This window comes from Tachyglossus aculeatus, chromosome 22, assembly GCF_015852505.1.
Source record: "Tachyglossus aculeatus isolate mTacAcu1 chromosome 22, mTacAcu1.pri, whole genome shotgun sequence".
NCBI lineage: Eukaryota > Metazoa > Chordata > Mammalia > Monotremata > Tachyglossidae > Tachyglossus > Tachyglossus aculeatus.
Window position 1 is genome coordinate 13,918,394 of NC_052087.1, and position 16,337 is coordinate 13,934,730.

The 16,337-nt window shown below is 46.8% G+C and overlaps 1 protein-coding gene across 2 annotated transcripts; it reads left to right on the forward strand.

Annotated features, from left to right (window-relative positions):
* Positions 1-1,936: 1,936 nt before the first annotated feature.
* LOC119943450 (small VCP interacting protein) lies at positions 1,937-15,138 on the forward strand. Of its 2 annotated transcripts, none has more exons than XM_038764439.1 (4): positions 1,937-2,035; positions 11,538-11,588; positions 13,643-13,759; positions 14,198-15,138. In XM_038764439.1, exons 1-4 carry the CDS (start codon positions 1,979-1,981, stop codon positions 14,210-14,212), a joined length of 240 nt encoding a protein of 79 aa, XP_038620367.1. In that variant the 5' UTR covers positions 1,937-1,978; the 3' UTR covers positions 14,213-15,138. The 2 variants fall into 2 exon arrangements, with proteins under 2 accessions (XP_038620367.1, XP_038620366.1); XM_038764438.1 differs by lacking the exon at positions 1,937-2,035 and adding an exon at positions 8,784-8,898.
* Positions 15,139-16,337: the final 1,199 nt, after the last annotated feature.

Below are 16,337 nucleotides of genomic sequence, written 5' to 3' on the forward strand. Positions count from 1 at the left end.
ATCCTGCAGCCTCTCCCCCCCAACCTGTGGCCGGCTGCGGACGTCCTCCACTCCGTCAACGGCAGGGGGCGCTGTGGGGCGGCGCCGGGGGCGCTTACAACAGTCCTTGGCACCACAGTAAGCGCTTACAAATATTATTATTATTATTATTATTATTATTATCATCATCATCATCATCCCCTAGGCTGGGCCGTTCCTCCGTGTCGAGCCCCCCTGGCCTCCATCCTGCAGCCTCTGCCCCGCAACCTGTGGCTGGGTGTGGACGTCCTCCACTCCGCCAACGGCAGGGGGCGCTGTGGGGCGGTGCCGGGGGGCGCTTAGAACAGTCCTTGGCACCATAGTAAGCGCTTACAAATACTATTATTATTATTATTAATTATTATTAATTATTATTATTATTATTATTATCATCCCCTAGGCTGGGCCGTTCCTCCGTGTCGAGCGGCCCCCTGGCCTCCGTCCTGCAGCCTCTCCCCCCCAACCTGTGGCCGGCTGCGGACGTCCTCCACTCCGCCAACGGCAGGGGGCGCTGTGGGGCGGCGCCGGGGGCGCTTGCAACAGTCCTTGGCACCACAGTAAGCGCTTACAAATATTACTATTATTATTATTATTATTATTATTATTATTATTATTATTATTATTATTATCATCATCATCATCCCCTAGGCTGGGCTGTTCCTCCGTGTCGAGCGGCCCCCTGCCCTCCATCCTGCAGCCTCTCCCCCGCAACCTGTGGCTGGGTGTGGACGTCCTCCACTCCGCCAACGGCAGGGGGCGCTGTGGGGCGGTGCCGGGGGGCGCTTAGAACAGTCCTTGGCACCATAGTAAGCGCTTACAAATACTATTATTATTATTATTATTAATTATTAATTATTATTATTATTATTATTATCATCCCCTAGGCTGGGCCGTTCCTCCGTGTGGAGCGGCCCCCTGGCCTCCGTCCTGCAGCCTCTCCCCCCCAACCTGTGGCCGGCTGCGGACGTCCTCCACTCCGCCAACGGCAGGGGGCGCTGTGGGGCGGCGCCGGGGGCGCTTGCAACAGTCCTTGGCACCACAGTAAGCGCTTACAAATATTACTATTATTATTATTATTATTATTATTATTATTATTATCATCATCCCCTAGGCTGGGCTGTTCCTCCGTGTCGAGCGGCCCCCTGGCCTCCATCCTGCAGCCTCTCACCCGCAACCTGTGGCTGGGTGTGGACGTCCTCCACTCCGCCAACGGCAGGGGGCGCTGTGGGGCGGTGCCGGGGGGCGCTTAGAACAGTCCTTGGCACCATAGTAAGCGCTTACAAATACTATTATTATTATTATTAATTATTATTAATTATTATTATTATTATTATTATTATCATCCCCTAGGCTGGGCCGTTCCTCCGTGTCGAGCGGCCCCCTGGCCTCCGTCCTGCAGCCTCTCCCCCCCAACCTGTGGCCGGGTGCGGACGTCCTCCACTCCGTCAACGGCAGGGGGCGCTGTGGGGCGGCGCCGGGGGCGCTTACAACAGTCCTTGGCACCACAGTAAGCGCTTACAAATACTATTATTATTATTATTATTATTATTATCATTATTATCCACTAGGCTGGGCTGTGCCTCTGTATCAAGCGGCCCCCTGGCCTCCATCCTGCAGCCTCTCCCCCCCAACCTGTGGCCGGCTGCGGACGTCCTCCACTCCGCCAACGGCGGGGGGCGCTTAGAACAGTCCTTGGCACCATAGTAAGCGCTTACAAACACCATTATTATCCCCTAGGCTGGGCTGCGCCTCCGTCCTGCGGCCTCTCCCCCACCCCACCCCCCCCGCGTCGGCCTCGTGTGGGCGGCCGCGGGCGTCCTCCACTCCGCCAACGGCGGGGGGCGCTGTGGGGCGGCGCCGGGGGCGGGAGTGCGCGTGCGCGGCCGCGCGCGCGCCGTTATTCCGTCCGTCCGTCGGAGGGAGGGCGGCGCGCAGGGGCGCGCGCCCGTCGTCCGTTAGCATGGGGCTGTGCCTGCCCTGCCTGGGGGGCCCGGATGTGGTGGAGACCCCGGACCCCGTGAGTCCCCCCGCGCGCGCGCCCGCCGCCCCCCCCAGCGCGCGCCCCCGCCTCCCCCGCGCGCGCCCCCGCCGCCTCCCCTCTGCGCGCGCCCCTCGCCCGCGGTGTTGGGCTCCCCCAAGCGGTCCTCCCGCGCCTGCGCCCCCCGTAGGCGTCCAGTACGTAGTCCCGGCTGACGGAGCGCGCCCCGCAGGGGCTGAGGCGGCTCCCCTCAGTCACTCATTCAGTTCATTCGATTCATCAATCGTATTTATTGAGCGCTTACTACGTGCAGAGCACTGTACTAAGCGCTTGGGAAGGACAAGTTGGCAGCATACAGAGACGGTCCCTACCCAACAGTGGGCTCCCAGTCTAAAAGGGGGAGACAGAGAATAAAACCAAACATACTAACAAAATAAAATAAATAGGATAGATAGGTACAAATAAAATAAATAAATAGAGTAATAAATATGTACAAACATATATACATATATACAGGTGCTGTGGGGAAGGGAAGGAGGTAAGATGGTGGGGATGGAGAGGAAGGAAGGGGCTCAGTCTGGGAAGGCCTCCTGGAGGAGGTGAGCTCTCAGCAGGGCCTTGAAGGGAGGAAGAGAGCTAGCTTGGCGGAGGGGCAGAGGGAGGGCTTTCCAGGCCAGGGGGAGGACGTGGGCCAGGGGTCGACGGTTTTGGTGACGGCTTGGATGTGAGGGGTGAATGAGAGAGCGGAGTCGAGGATGACACCAAGGTTGCGGGCCTGTGAGACGGGAAGGACGGTAGTGCCGTCAACAGAGATGGGAAAGTCAGGGAGAGGACAAGGTTTGGGAGGGAAGACAAGGAGTTCAGTCTTGGACATGTTGAGTCTTAGGTGGCGGGCGGACATCCAGATGGAGATGTCCCGAGGGCAGGAGGAGATGCGAGCCTGGAGAGAGGGGGAGAGAGCAGGGGCAGAGATGGAGATCTGGGTGTCATCAGCGTAGAGATGATAGTTGAAGCCGTGGGAGTGAATGAGGTCACCAAGGGAGTGAGTGTAGATTGAGAACAGAAGGGGACCAAGCACTGAACCTTGGGGAACCCCCACAGTAAGAGGATGGGAGGGGGAGGAGGAGCCTGCAAAAGAGACTGAGAAAGAACGACCGGAGAGATAAGAGGAGAACCAGTAGAGGACGGAGTCTGTGAAGCCAAGGTCAGATAGCGTGTTGAGGAGAAGGGGGTGGTCCACAGTGTCAAAGGCAGCTGAGAGGTCGAGGAGGATTAGGACAGAATATGAGCCGTTGGATTTGGCAAGCAGGAGGTCATCGGTGACCTTTGAGAGGGCAGTTTCCGTGGAATGTAGGGGACGGAAGCCAGACTGGAGGGGGTCGAGGAGAGAGTTGTTGTCGAGGAATTCGAGGCAGCGAGTGTAGACGACTCGTTCGAGGAGTTTGGAAAGGAATGGTAGGAGGGATATGGGGCGATAACTAGAAGGTGAGGTGGGGTCAAGAGAGGGTTTTTTTAGGATGGGAGAGACGTGGGCATGTTTGAAGGCAGAGGGGAAGGAACCGGTGGAGAGTGAGCGGTTGAAGATGGTAGTTAAGGAGGGGAGAAGGGTTGGAGCGAGAGATTTCATGAGATGAGAGGGAACGGGGTCAGAAGCACGGGTGGCCGGAGTAGCACTTGAGAGGAGGGAGGAGAGCTCCTCTGAGGATACCGCTGGGAAGGATGGGAGAGTAGCAGAGAGTGTTGAGAGCCGGGGGGATGGAGAAAGGGGGGAAGAGGCTTTGGGGAGGTCGGACCTCATGGATTTAATTTTGTTAATGAAGTAGGAGGCCGGATCGTTGGGGGTGAGGGAAGGAGGAGGGGGAGGAACCGGGGCCTGAGAAGGGAGTTGAGTGTACGGAAGAGCTGGCGGGGGAGATGGGCATGGGTGTCAATAAGGGAGGAGAAATAGTTTTGTCTGGCAGAGGAGAGGGCTGAGTTAAGGCAGGAAAGGATAAACTTGAAGTGAACGAGGTTGGTACGGTGTTTAGACTTTCGCCAGCAGCGTTCGGCAGCTCGAGCGTAAGAGCGAAGGAGGCGGACAGTGGCAGTGATCCAGGGCTGTGGGTTAGCGGTGCGAGAGCGGCGAAGGGAAAGGGGAGCGAGTGAGTCTAGCTGAGTAGAAAGGGTAGAGTTGAGAGCAGTAATCTGATCATCAAGACCGGGTAGAGAGGAGAGGGCGGCGAGGTGGGGTGTGAGGCGCTCCGAAAGATGGCTGGGGTCCAGAGAGCGGAGATCTCGGTGAGGGAGTAATACGGATTTACAGGGGAAAGGAGTGTGAGTGAGGAGGCGGGTGAGAAGATTATGATCAGAGAGAGGGATTTCAGAGTTGGTGAGGGTGGACACAGTGCAGCGGTAGGAGATGATGAGGTCGAGGGTATAACCAAGTTGGGGAGTGGGTGAGGTGGGGTGGAGGAAGAGGTTGGCGGCGTCAAGGAGAGATGGAAGGCGGGCGGCAGAGGAGTCGTTAGGGATGTCCATGTGGATATTGAAGTCTCCGAGGATCAGAGTGGGCATGGAGAAGGAGAGAAGGAAGGTGAGGAAGGGGTCAAAGTCGTTAAAGAAGTTGGAAGTGGGGCCGGGAGGGCGGTAGATGACGGCTACAAGAATCTGGAGGGGGTGGTAGAGGCGAATAATGTGGGCTTCGAAGGAAGGGAAGGAAAGGGAAGGGGGAGGAGGGATAGTGCGAAAGCGACATTGGGGGGCGAGAAGGAAACCGACACCTCCTCCTTTTCCGGTGAGTCTGGGGGAGTGGGAGAAGAAGAGGCCTGCACTGCAGAGAGCGGCAGAAGAGACCGTGTTGTTCGGAGACAGCCAAGTTTCAGTTAGGTCGAGGAGGAGTAGAGAGCTGGAAAGGAAGAGGTCCGGGATGAAAGGGAGCTTACTTAAAACGGAGCGGGGGCTCCAGAGGCCACACTTGGCAGGGAGGGGAGGGAGGGGGAAGGGTGCGAGGGGTGGGGAGGGTTTGGATTGGGATGAGTTGGCGGAGGCCTGGGCCGGGAGACTGGGAAGGGGGGTGGCGATGGGAAAGGAGCACATAGTAAGCGCTCAATAAATACGAGCGGATGAATGAATGAATTTGTGGTTCTGGCCGGCTCCCGCCCGGCCCGTGAACCATTCGTTCATTCAGTCGTATTTATTGAGCTCTCACTGTGCGCAAAACACTGTACTGAACACTTGGGAGAGGACGATATAGGAAGCCACATTCCTGCCCACAACAAGCTCCCTCTCTGTCCCTCTCTCTCCCACCTTCTCTCCCCATCCCACTGGGGAATTGTCCGGGTCCGGGTGGCCGCTGATCCCTGCCCGGATCTGTTGAGTTTGTTTTTTGTCTTAGGTTCATTCATTCAGTCGTATTTATTGAGCGCTTACTGCTCCCCTCCAGCCCATGAACCACTCATTCATTCAATTGCATTTATTGAGCGCTTACAGTATGCAGAGCACTGTACTAAGCGCTTGGGAGAGTACACTATAACAACAAACACTTTCCCCGTCCATGACAAACTCACTCTCTAGAGGGTCTTGTATTCAGATCTAGAGCTTCAAACGTTTCCAACCGTCGCTTTGCAAAAATTAGACCCAAACCTGGTTAATAGCAAAGTAACTGACATTGGCAAAGTGCTATCTAGCGCTTAAAGGCCCGCAAGTGCGTGGAGACTGATAAAGACAGTTTTCATTATGTGTGCCAGGGAATTTAATTTCTGTTTCGTTATAGCCGTCACTTTTTAATCTTCGGCAGCCGTGTGTTCATTGCAACCTGAATAAGATTGTTAAAAAACGGTGTTTTACTTGATTTTGTGGAACTGCATCTAAGGAAATACCATTTTAAATGAAAAAAAAATCATATTACTGCCTCCTTCCTTCAAACACGCCACTGTTTTGAGTGAGACTTCTTGAAACGGCCCAGAAAAAAAAAAACAAAAAACAATGTGCTGTAGCTACAATGTTGTTCTTTTATTCGGGAGTGAGAATTGGAAATTGTGTACGAGAGTAGGATGTAGAGCTCCCTCCCACTCACTTTATATTCATCAGATACTGGTCTCTCCACCTTCAAGGCTGTATTAAAATTACATTTTCTCCAAGAGCCTCCCCTGACTCAGCCTTCATTCCCCTGTCCCTTCTGCATCACCCTTGCACCCTTCATTCACCCCTTCCTCAGCCCCCCCCCCCAGCAATTGTAATAATTAGTAATAATGATCAAATTTGTTAAGCCCTTAATATGTGCCAAGCACCGTCCTAAGCACTGGGATAGAGACAAGTTAATCAGGTTGGACCCAGTCCCTGTCCCATATGAGGTTCACAGCTTAAGTAGGAGGGAGTAGGATTTAATTTTACAGATTGGGTAACTGAGGCACAGAGAAGTTAAGCGATTTGCCCAAGGTCACACAGCGGACATGTGGCAGAGCCTGGACTCGAACCCAGGTCTTCAGACCCAGACCCGTGCTCTTTCCACTAGGCCGTGTTGCTTGTACATATCCGTAAATGTATTTTAATGTCCAGCTCCCTCCCACTACTAGGGTGAGTTTTTTGTTTTGTTTTTAATGGTATTTGTTAGGTGCTTCCTATGTGCCAGGCATTGTACTAAACACTGGAATAAATAGAAGCTAATCAGTTTGGACACAGTGCATGACAGATGGGGCTCACAGTATTAATCCCCATTTTACAGGTGAAGCAACTGAGGCACAAAGAAGTGAAGTGACTTGCCCAAGGTCACAGAGCAGGCATGTGGGCGAGCCGGGATTTGAACCCTGATCCTTCCGACTCCCAAGCCCATGCTCTATCCATTAGGACACGCTGCTACTTCCTGGGGGCAAGGAATATAATAATAATAATAATAATAATAATAATACTGGCATTTATTAAGCGCTTACTATGTGCAAAGCACTGTTCTAAGCACTGGGGAGGTTACAAGGTGATCAGGTTGTCCCGCGAGGGGGCTCACAGTCTTAATCCCCATTTTACAGATGAGGGAACTGAGGCCCAGGGAAGTTAAGTGACTTGCCCAAAGTCACACAGCTGACAGTTGGCGGAGCCGGGATTTGAACTCGTGACCTCTGACCCCTTGCTCTTTCCACTGAGCCTCACTGCTTCTCTGTGTCTGTCAACTCTTATATTTTAGTGTCCCAATTATTTAGTACAATTTTGCAGACGGTAAGTGTTCAATAAATGAGATTGAGGTAGAGAACAGAATGATTTTTGTCTAGCTACATGCCGAAATCAAGAGCCAAACTAGATCATCATCATCATCATCATCATCAATCGTATTTATTGAGCGCTTGCTATGTGCAGAGCACTGTACTAAGCGCTTGGGAAGTACAAATTGGCAACACATAGAGACAGTAGATCATCCATTCATTCAGTCGTATTTATTGAGCACTTACTAATAATGATGGTATTTGTTAAGCGCTTACTATGTGTGAAGCACTGTTTGTGCACTGTAAGCGCTTGGAAAGTAGAGAAGCAGTGCGGCTCAGTAGAAAGAGCCCGGGCTTGGGAGTCACAGGTCGTGGGTTCTAATCCCGGCTCCCACACTTGTCAGCTGTGTGACTTCGGGCAAGTCATTTCACTCCTCTGTGCCTCAGTTACCTCATCTGTAAAATGAGGATTAAGACTATGAGCCCTGCGTGGAACAACCTGATCACCTTGTATTCCCCCAGCGCTTAGAACAGTGCTTTGCACATAGTAAGCGCTTAACGAATACCATCATCCCCATATCCCCCGCCTTACCTCCTTCCCCTCCCCACAGCACCTGTATATATGTTTGTACATATTTATTACCCTGTTTTACCTGTACATATTTACTATTCTATTTATTTTATTTTGTTAATATGTTTTGTTTTGTTGTCTGTCTCCCCCTTCTAGACTGTGAGCCCGCTGTTGGGTAGGGACCGTCCCTATACGTTGCCGACTTGTGCTTCCCAAGCGCTTAGTACAGTGCTCTGCACACAGTAAGCACTCAATAAATTCGATTGAATGAATGAATGAGTGAATCATTATTATTATTATTATTATTATTATTATTATTATTATTACAACTCAGCAAGAGAGAGAGACAATCCCTGCTCATACCGGGGTGAAGAGTGACCAGTACTCTATGGGAAAAGCCAGAATTAATATAATAAATTTCCTGACTGGGGCAGGCTGGGGCAATTGTTATTCATTCATTCAATCGAATTTATGGAGCACTTAGTATGTGCAGAGCACTGTACTAAGCGCTTGGGAGAGTACAGTTTAACAATAGACACATTCCCTGCCCGCTATCAAAATTCCTCCTGCTGCAGTCTTTCAAGCAATCATATTTATTAAGTGCTTACCGTGCACAGAGCACTGTACTAAGCACTTGGGGGAGTACACTTTAACAGAAGAAATAAATGTGATCTCTGCCCACCAGGTGTTTATAATCTTCAGGGGGGAAACAAACAGGCCCGGAGTCGAGAGGATCTGGGTTTTAATCCCGGAACCGCTGGGGTATTTTTGTGGGTTGTTTTTTTTTTCTTTTTTATGGTATTTAAATGCTTACTCTTTGCCAAGCACTGCTGGTTATGCAAATAGACCTCTAATAAGATCTTTGATGTGAGTCCTAATAAAATTGCGCAGTGAATTAAGAAAAGGAAAGAAAAATGAGGAGATCTGGACCAAAAGTTAACAAATTAACAAATAACAATATTTGTTATGCCCCCACAGGCAGAAGGTCTGCATTTTGGTCGGGCCCAGACCAAACTCGGCAGATGTCGACTATCAAGTAGCTCTGTGATACATTGTGTTCTGGTCAAGGCAATTGCTAAATGGCAACTTTGCGATCCAAAAGCATTACCAGACTTCTCCCTTCAGCTTATTCAAGTGCAGGAATCGACTTTGACCTTGGGGTGTGTGCGCTAATAAGCAATATAACATGTTGCTAGTAAAGAGGGTTTCAGTTTATTTCTAAACCATTTTTACCACTCCTTGAGGTAGAGAACAGAATGATTTTCGTCCAGCTACGTGCCGAAATCAAGAGGCAGACTAGACCACCCATTCATTCAGTCGCATTTATTGAGCACTTACTAATAATGATGGTATTTGTTAAGCGCTTACTATGTGTGAAGCACTGTTTGTAAGCGCTTGGAAAGTAGAGAAGCAGCGTGGCTCAGTAGAAAGAGCCCGGGTTAAAACCCGTTCGCATACTTAAGCACTGTGAGATTGTGTATTTATTTGAGCCAAGGTTTATTATTTGGGCGAGCCAGGATCCAGAGCAGTTCCAGCCTGGGGTCTACTTTCACTGCGGTTAGATGCAATTTCGCTCCGACTTCACCTTGCTTGCCTTCCAGAGTCGTCATCATCATCATCAATTGTATTTATTGAGCGCTTACTATGTGCAGAGCACTGTACTAAGCGCTTGGGAAGCACAGATTGGCAACATATAGAGTCAGTCCCTGCCCAACAGTGGGCTCACAGTCCTGCACCCAAACTATTGTGGGGAGGCAGGCAGTCCGTCTTTCACTCCTCATCGCCCTTCCTCTACAAGCATGAAGCTGAATGGAAATGGAAATGGAATGGAAATGGAATGGAAATGGAATGGCTCCCTTTTAGCTCCGCCGATCGAAGACTCTGGCCGAGGGCCCGTGTAGAGACGGAGAAAGGAAAAGGGAGGTACGAGAAAGAGAGCCCACTGTGAGCCCACTGTTGGGTAGGGACTGTCTCTAGATGTTGCCTATTTGTACTTCCCAAGCGCTTAGTACAGTGCTCTGCACACAGTAAGCGCTCAGTAAATACGATTGATGATGATGAGAAAGAGAGGAAAGGAACCAGCCTGGGACCACTGAGCCCGGGGCTTTTCCTTTCTTAAATTTCTTCTCTCGTCCCGCTTGGATATCAGGGTGGGACACCACCCTAGGAAATGATTTGAAAACTGAAAGTGCTTGGAGGGCAGGACCGAACCTGTCTCTATGTCCTTTAGCCTAATGAGAAGGAGATTTCCTAAACGTCTTCAGAGAAGAAGAACTAGAAGTCCCTAAAGTCCCTAAAGCCCCTTCCCTCCTCTCCCCCTCGTCCCCCTCTCCATCCCCCCATCTTACCTCCTTCCCTTCCCCACAGCACCTGTATATATGTATATATGGTTGTACATATTTATTACTCTATTTATTTATTTATTTATTTATTTATTTTACTTGTACATTTCTATCCTATTTATTTTATTTTGTTGGTATGTTTGGTTCTGTTCTCTGTCTCCCCCTTTTAGACTGTGAGCCCACTGTTGGGTAGGGACTGTCTCTATGTGTTGCCAATTTGTACTTCCCAAGCGGTTAGTACAGTGCTCTGCACATAGTAAGCGCTCAATAAATACGATTGATTGATTGATTGATTGATTAAAGGTTCCCATGTTGCCTTTTGAATATGTGTTTCCTTCCTTCCTTCCTCTCCCCCTCGTCCCCCTCTCCATCCCCCCCATCTTACCTCCTTCCCTTCCCCACTGCACCTGTGTATATGTTTGTACATATTTATTACTCTATTTATTTTACTTGTACGTATCTATTCTATTTATTTTATTTTGTTAGTATGTTTGGTTTTGTTCTCTGTCTCCCCCTATTAGACTGTGAGCCCACTGTTGGGTCGGGACTGTCTCTCTATGTTGCCAACTTGTACTTCCCAAGCGCTTAGTACAGTGCTCTGCACACAGTAAGCGCTCAATAAATACGATTGATGATGATGATGATGGTGTTTCTCTCTGAAAATCATATTTCTGTTGTTCTTATGCTTTTCTCTATTTGTCCTTCAGGTTAGACTGTTCAGTGTAATGTGCATACTGTTGCAGTGATTAAGGTTCTTGAGGGCAAGGACCATATCTGTACCTTTTTTTGTGTGCTTCCCAAGTAGGTGATTAATACTGATGATAATAAGCATGAAATGTCAGCCTGTATCTCCATGTTAGACATGTGTGAAACTGTGTTTATTAAAGCATCGTGAAAATATCAATTTTCATTACTGGGTTGGTAGCTCATATTGGCCTTTCACACAATTCTATCTCTAGTAATAATAATGATGATGGCATTTGTTAAGCACTTACTATGTGCAAAGCACTGTTCTAAGCGCTGGGGGGAAACAGGTGATCAGGTTGTCCCACGTGGGGCTCACAATCTTAATCCCCATTTTACAGATGAGATAACTGAGGCTCAGAGAAGTTAAGTGACTTGCCCAAGGTCACACAGCAGACATGTGGTGTGGCAGAGCTGGGATTCGAACCCATGACCTCTGACTCCCAAGCCCGGGCTCTTTCCACTGAGCCACGCTGCTTCTCTAATAAGATCTTTGATGTGATTCCTAATAAAATTGCACAATGAAATACGAAAAGGAAAGAAAAATGAGGAAATCTGGACCAAAAGTTAAGCTTTTGATAGACATTAGATCGGTTTTGCAAGTGATAGAGAAGACCATCAGATTTTGAGTTTATATTCATAAAGCCTTGACGCACTTAAAACATGGATATATACATTTATGTTTTCCATATTATTTTTCAAACGTTCTGTAGGAAATGAAAAGAAGACAACTTGCAGAAGCTGCGGAAAAGAGACAAATGGAGGTAATGCTTCAAAATAAAATTCCACTTCTTTGGGGAATGTTTCCAAACTTTGTCTCAAGCTGTATACTCATTCTGTTGTACTTTCCCAAGTGCTTAGTACAGTGCTGTGCACACAGTAAGCGCTCAATAAATACGATTGATTGATTGTTATAAAACCTCTGGCATCCAAGTCTGGCATCTAGACTGTTAACCCGTTGTTGGGTAGGGACCATCTCTGTATGTTGCCCATTTGTACTTCCCAAGCGCTTAGTACAGTGCCCTGCACTCAGTAAACGCTCAATAAATACGATTGAATGAGTGAATGAATCGAAGTATGTCCAGTCATTCCTATTGGAAACAATCTAGCCCCTTCTAGTGTGTAGTTACTTGTGGGTTTTTTTTTACTGTTGCAGCATAGCAGTTTTCACCAGAAGCCACTATTCATTTCTGCTTTCCCAAAGACATACTAATTTCAATTTTGTTGCTACCCTCCACACTCAGTGCTCATTAAAACTATTCAGCACAGCAGCACAGTGTCTTTACATGGGTATCCTAGAAACAGTCACGTAGTACCAATTAGAGGCATGGCTGGATGCTCGGCAATTGTAGAAACTCACAATCAGGAATTCTGGCATCACTGTGGCCACTGCTCCTCTGCTTTTTCTTCCACAGCTCTGCTCTTCCCCCTGACAGATGCACATTGAAGCAGCGTGGCTCAGTGGAAAGAGCCCGGGCTTGGGAGTCTGAGGTCGTGGGTTCTCATCCCGGTCAGCTGTGTGACCTTGGGCAAGCCACTTAACTTCTCTGTGCCAGTTACCTCGTCTGTAAAATGGGCATTAAGACTATGAGCCCTACGTGGGACAACCTAATTACCCTGTATCTTCCCCAACGCTTAGAACAGTGCTTGACACATAGTAAGCGCTTAACAAATACCATTATTATTATATTAGGATTATTATCATCATCATCAGCTTGGGGTATTTTTGTGGGTTGTTTTTTTTTTACTATTTGCCAAGCACTGCTGGTTATGCAAATAGACCTCTAATAAGATCTTTGATGTGATTCCTAGTAAAATTGCCCAATGAAATAAGAAAAGGAAAGAAAAATGAGGAGATCTGGAATATCTTCAGCTTGGGAAGATATTCTCTGTGGGGAACAGTTACAAGGTGGCACCCCGTGGAGAATATGGGCTCCCTCCACGGCATCTAAATAAAGCTGTATTGTAACACTCTTGGAAACACTGGGAGACAAGAACTCCACGTTCATCATTTCTTAGATTTCACTCTTCAAAAAGTCACAACTTTCAAAACAAAGTTGCAAAACGTCAAATAATTTTGTTGGCGGTGGTAGTAATTGTGCACCGATGAATCAGTCACATTTATAGAGTGCTTACTGTGTGCAGTGTACTTGTACTAAGCACATGGGAGAGTATAACACAACAATGTAACAGACACATTGCCTGTCTACAGTAAGCTTACAGTCTAGAGCAGGGGCAGACATTAATATACATAAATTACAGGTACTTACAGATAAGTACCGTCGGTCTTGGTGTGGTGAATAAAGGGAGAAAAGCAGAGCAGTGCAGAAGGGAGTGAGAAAAGAGGAAATGAGGTCTTAGTCAGGGAAAGCTTCTTAGAGGAGATAAGTATAAAGTAAATAAATAAAGTAGCAAATTATGGAATCACTTACAAAAGGTAATTGATGTGGTCCTGAACTTTGTGCATCTATGCTCACATTGGGCTTTTTTACTTATGGAGGACACTTGGAGAAGAGCAATAAGAAAAATTGTAAATGAAATTGTCCCATAAAAAATAATAGTTCAATGTGATCTCCTGACTGTCTCTATATGTTGCCAACTTGTACTTCCCAAGCGCTTAGTACAGTGCTCTGCACACAGTAAGCGCTCAATAAATACGATTGATTGATTGATTGAGCAGAACAAGACTCACCCTTGGCCACACTTAATCATTTCTAAAGCATAAACACCTTTTTATTTCAAAAAATACGTCCTAGGTTTTATGCAGTTGCAAAGAGAAGCTCCCAATTCATTCATTTCATTTTTTTTTTCCCTAAAGGCCTCATCTCGGGGCATTAAGAATCCATATTCTGTGGAGCAAAAAAAGAAGAAACAGGAAGAGATGGAAAAAAGGATGGCAATCTCTGGTTCTGCAGGGGAAGGAGGAGGACTCAGAGTAAGTTTAAAGATTTTATTATTTGAAAAGTGTTAACGGTCTTCATTTTTCACCTAAACCCATGCAGCGTGGCTCAGTGGAAAGAGCATGGGCTTTGGAGTCAGAGGTCATGGGTTCAAATCCCGACTCCGCCAATTGTCAGCTGTGTGACTTTGGGCAAGTCATTTCACTTCTCTGGGCCTCAGTTACCTCATCTGTAAAATGGGGATTAAGACTGTGAGCCCCCTGTGGGACAACCTGATCACCTTGTAACCTCCTCATCGCTTAGAACAGTGCTTGGCACAGAGTAATCGCTTAATAAATGCCATCGTTATTATATTGCACAGGGATTAGGGAATCAAGACCACTGGTGGATTTTTAAATACAATTAATGATTTATCTGAATTTGCATCGTAACTTGATAGTTTCTTGCATTAAAAAAAAACTTGTTTTTTTCAGTGGCAGGTTGGATAAAATTTGACTCCAGAATGGAAGAGGACTGAAAAAGACTACTGCCAATAACTTGCCAACTGCAGTCCAGTGACCCTTCATCGTATGGCTTTTGCTGTTGTTTGCCTATGAAGATTCAGCCCTTTGCCATTTTTGTCAGCCAGATTTAAAAATGTACACTGGAAACATTTCATTGGTTTTCAAGCATTTAACATGCAAACCTCAGAATGTAAAATAAGGATGGCCGACACTTTTCACTATAACTCCAAACCCCCTTATTTATTTTTGCGTAAATAACTACTCTTCAATCTACGCAGTGGATGATCTGTAATTTTTTAGTATAATAAGCACTACCAAATAGAATCGGTGAATTTCCGCTCCTAGAAATGGCCTGCTGCATTTTTCAGGGTGTATTTAATTTTGCATTTATACTCTCCTGCATTTTTAAAAATAATATAGCTATTTACATTTAAGCTACTACGTTCTGTTTTATACCTCTGATGATTTGTGTTTAAACGTGGGGATTTAGTGCCTTGAAAGAGTCCAAGGAGATGCTTGAAGATTCACTTATAGCTTAAGCAATTTTCCCGATACTGTGGTATGTTCATGTATTGCTTATTTGTAGGCAAATGTTAGGGTCCTCTCGTAATTTATTCTCCAACTGTGGTGGATTATTTTATAAAATGTAACACAGAAGTCACTAATATTGCTGAATAACTTAAATCCATGGTTTGCAGAATTAGAACGCTAATTCCTTTTTCGTTGGTTTATTTTTGGTACCATGTGAGGGCAGTGCTGGGCTTCCGTACGTGATGCAGTTATCAAACTGTAGTAACTGGATTAATTATAAGAGTACTAATATTTTTCCAAGGGCCAGAAGCATTGTTATCATTTTTTTTTGTATTAAAGAATGATCATAACCCTTTTATTAAAATTCGAACTGATCATGACTTTTTACGAGTACGGTTATCTGTATGCTGTTAAGCGCTTAGTACAGTGCTCTGCACACAGTAAGCGCTCAATAAATACGATTGATGATGGTTAAGGGTTGTTTCTACGAAGAACGATCGAGGCTCTTTTGAACATGAAAATTTAGTGTGATAAAAGCACAGGTATTACTTTTCTCCTTCAGGGCATTTGCTAGATTATTTTGTTGGGAACATGTATGCTCCCTCCAAATTTGAAATATAAAGGGCTTTAATGAAATAAGTAGCTGCTTCATTTAACCAACATGGGTTGTACAAAGGTAATATGCTAAGTAGAGCACGCAGTGGGGAATCAATAAATTTAGGATACGATTCCCTGCTTTTTCTTTAAGGGATCTGTAGAGAGGAACTATGTAGCAGTTTGGAGAAAAAAAATGAATAGATTCTACCTATTTCTACAGCAAAGCATGTACTGATGTTCGCGCAGAGGTTATGGCAGGCTTGGGAGCATGGATTGTGTCTGCCAACCCTACTGTATTTTATTCCTACCTCCTTTAGTGCCAACTTGCTCACATTGTCCCTGTCTCATATATCTCGCGACAAACCCTTTTTCCATGACCTCCTTCTGCCCTGGAATCCCTTCCCTTCCCTATATTCTGGACCACCACTGTCCCCACCTTCAAAGCTTTATTAAGGTCACATCTCCAAGAGGACTTCCACAATTAAGCCCGCTTTTCCTTGACTCCGTCTCCCTTCTCTGTCATATCATCATCATCACCATCAATCGCATTTATTGAGCGCTTACTATGTGCAGAGCACTGTACTAAGCGCTTGGGAAGTACAAATTGGCAACATCTAGAGACGGTCCCTACCCAACAGTGGGCTCACAGTCTAAAAGGGGGAGAAAGAGAACAAAACCAAACGTACTAAGCAAATAAAATAAATAGAATAGATATGTACGAGTAAAATAAATAAATAAATAGAGTAATAAATACGTATGTGCACTTGGATCTGTGCCCTTTGGGTGTTTGGTATTCACCACTCTCAGCCCCAAAGCACTTAACGTACACAGATGTAAATTATTTATTACAGTGTCTCCCCGTTAGTACGTTCCTTGTAGGTAGGGAATGTGTCTACAACTCTGCTGAATTATACTGTCCCAAGTGCTTTGAACAGTGCTCAGCTCTCAGTGAATATCATTGATTGATCACTCTCTCAATCAT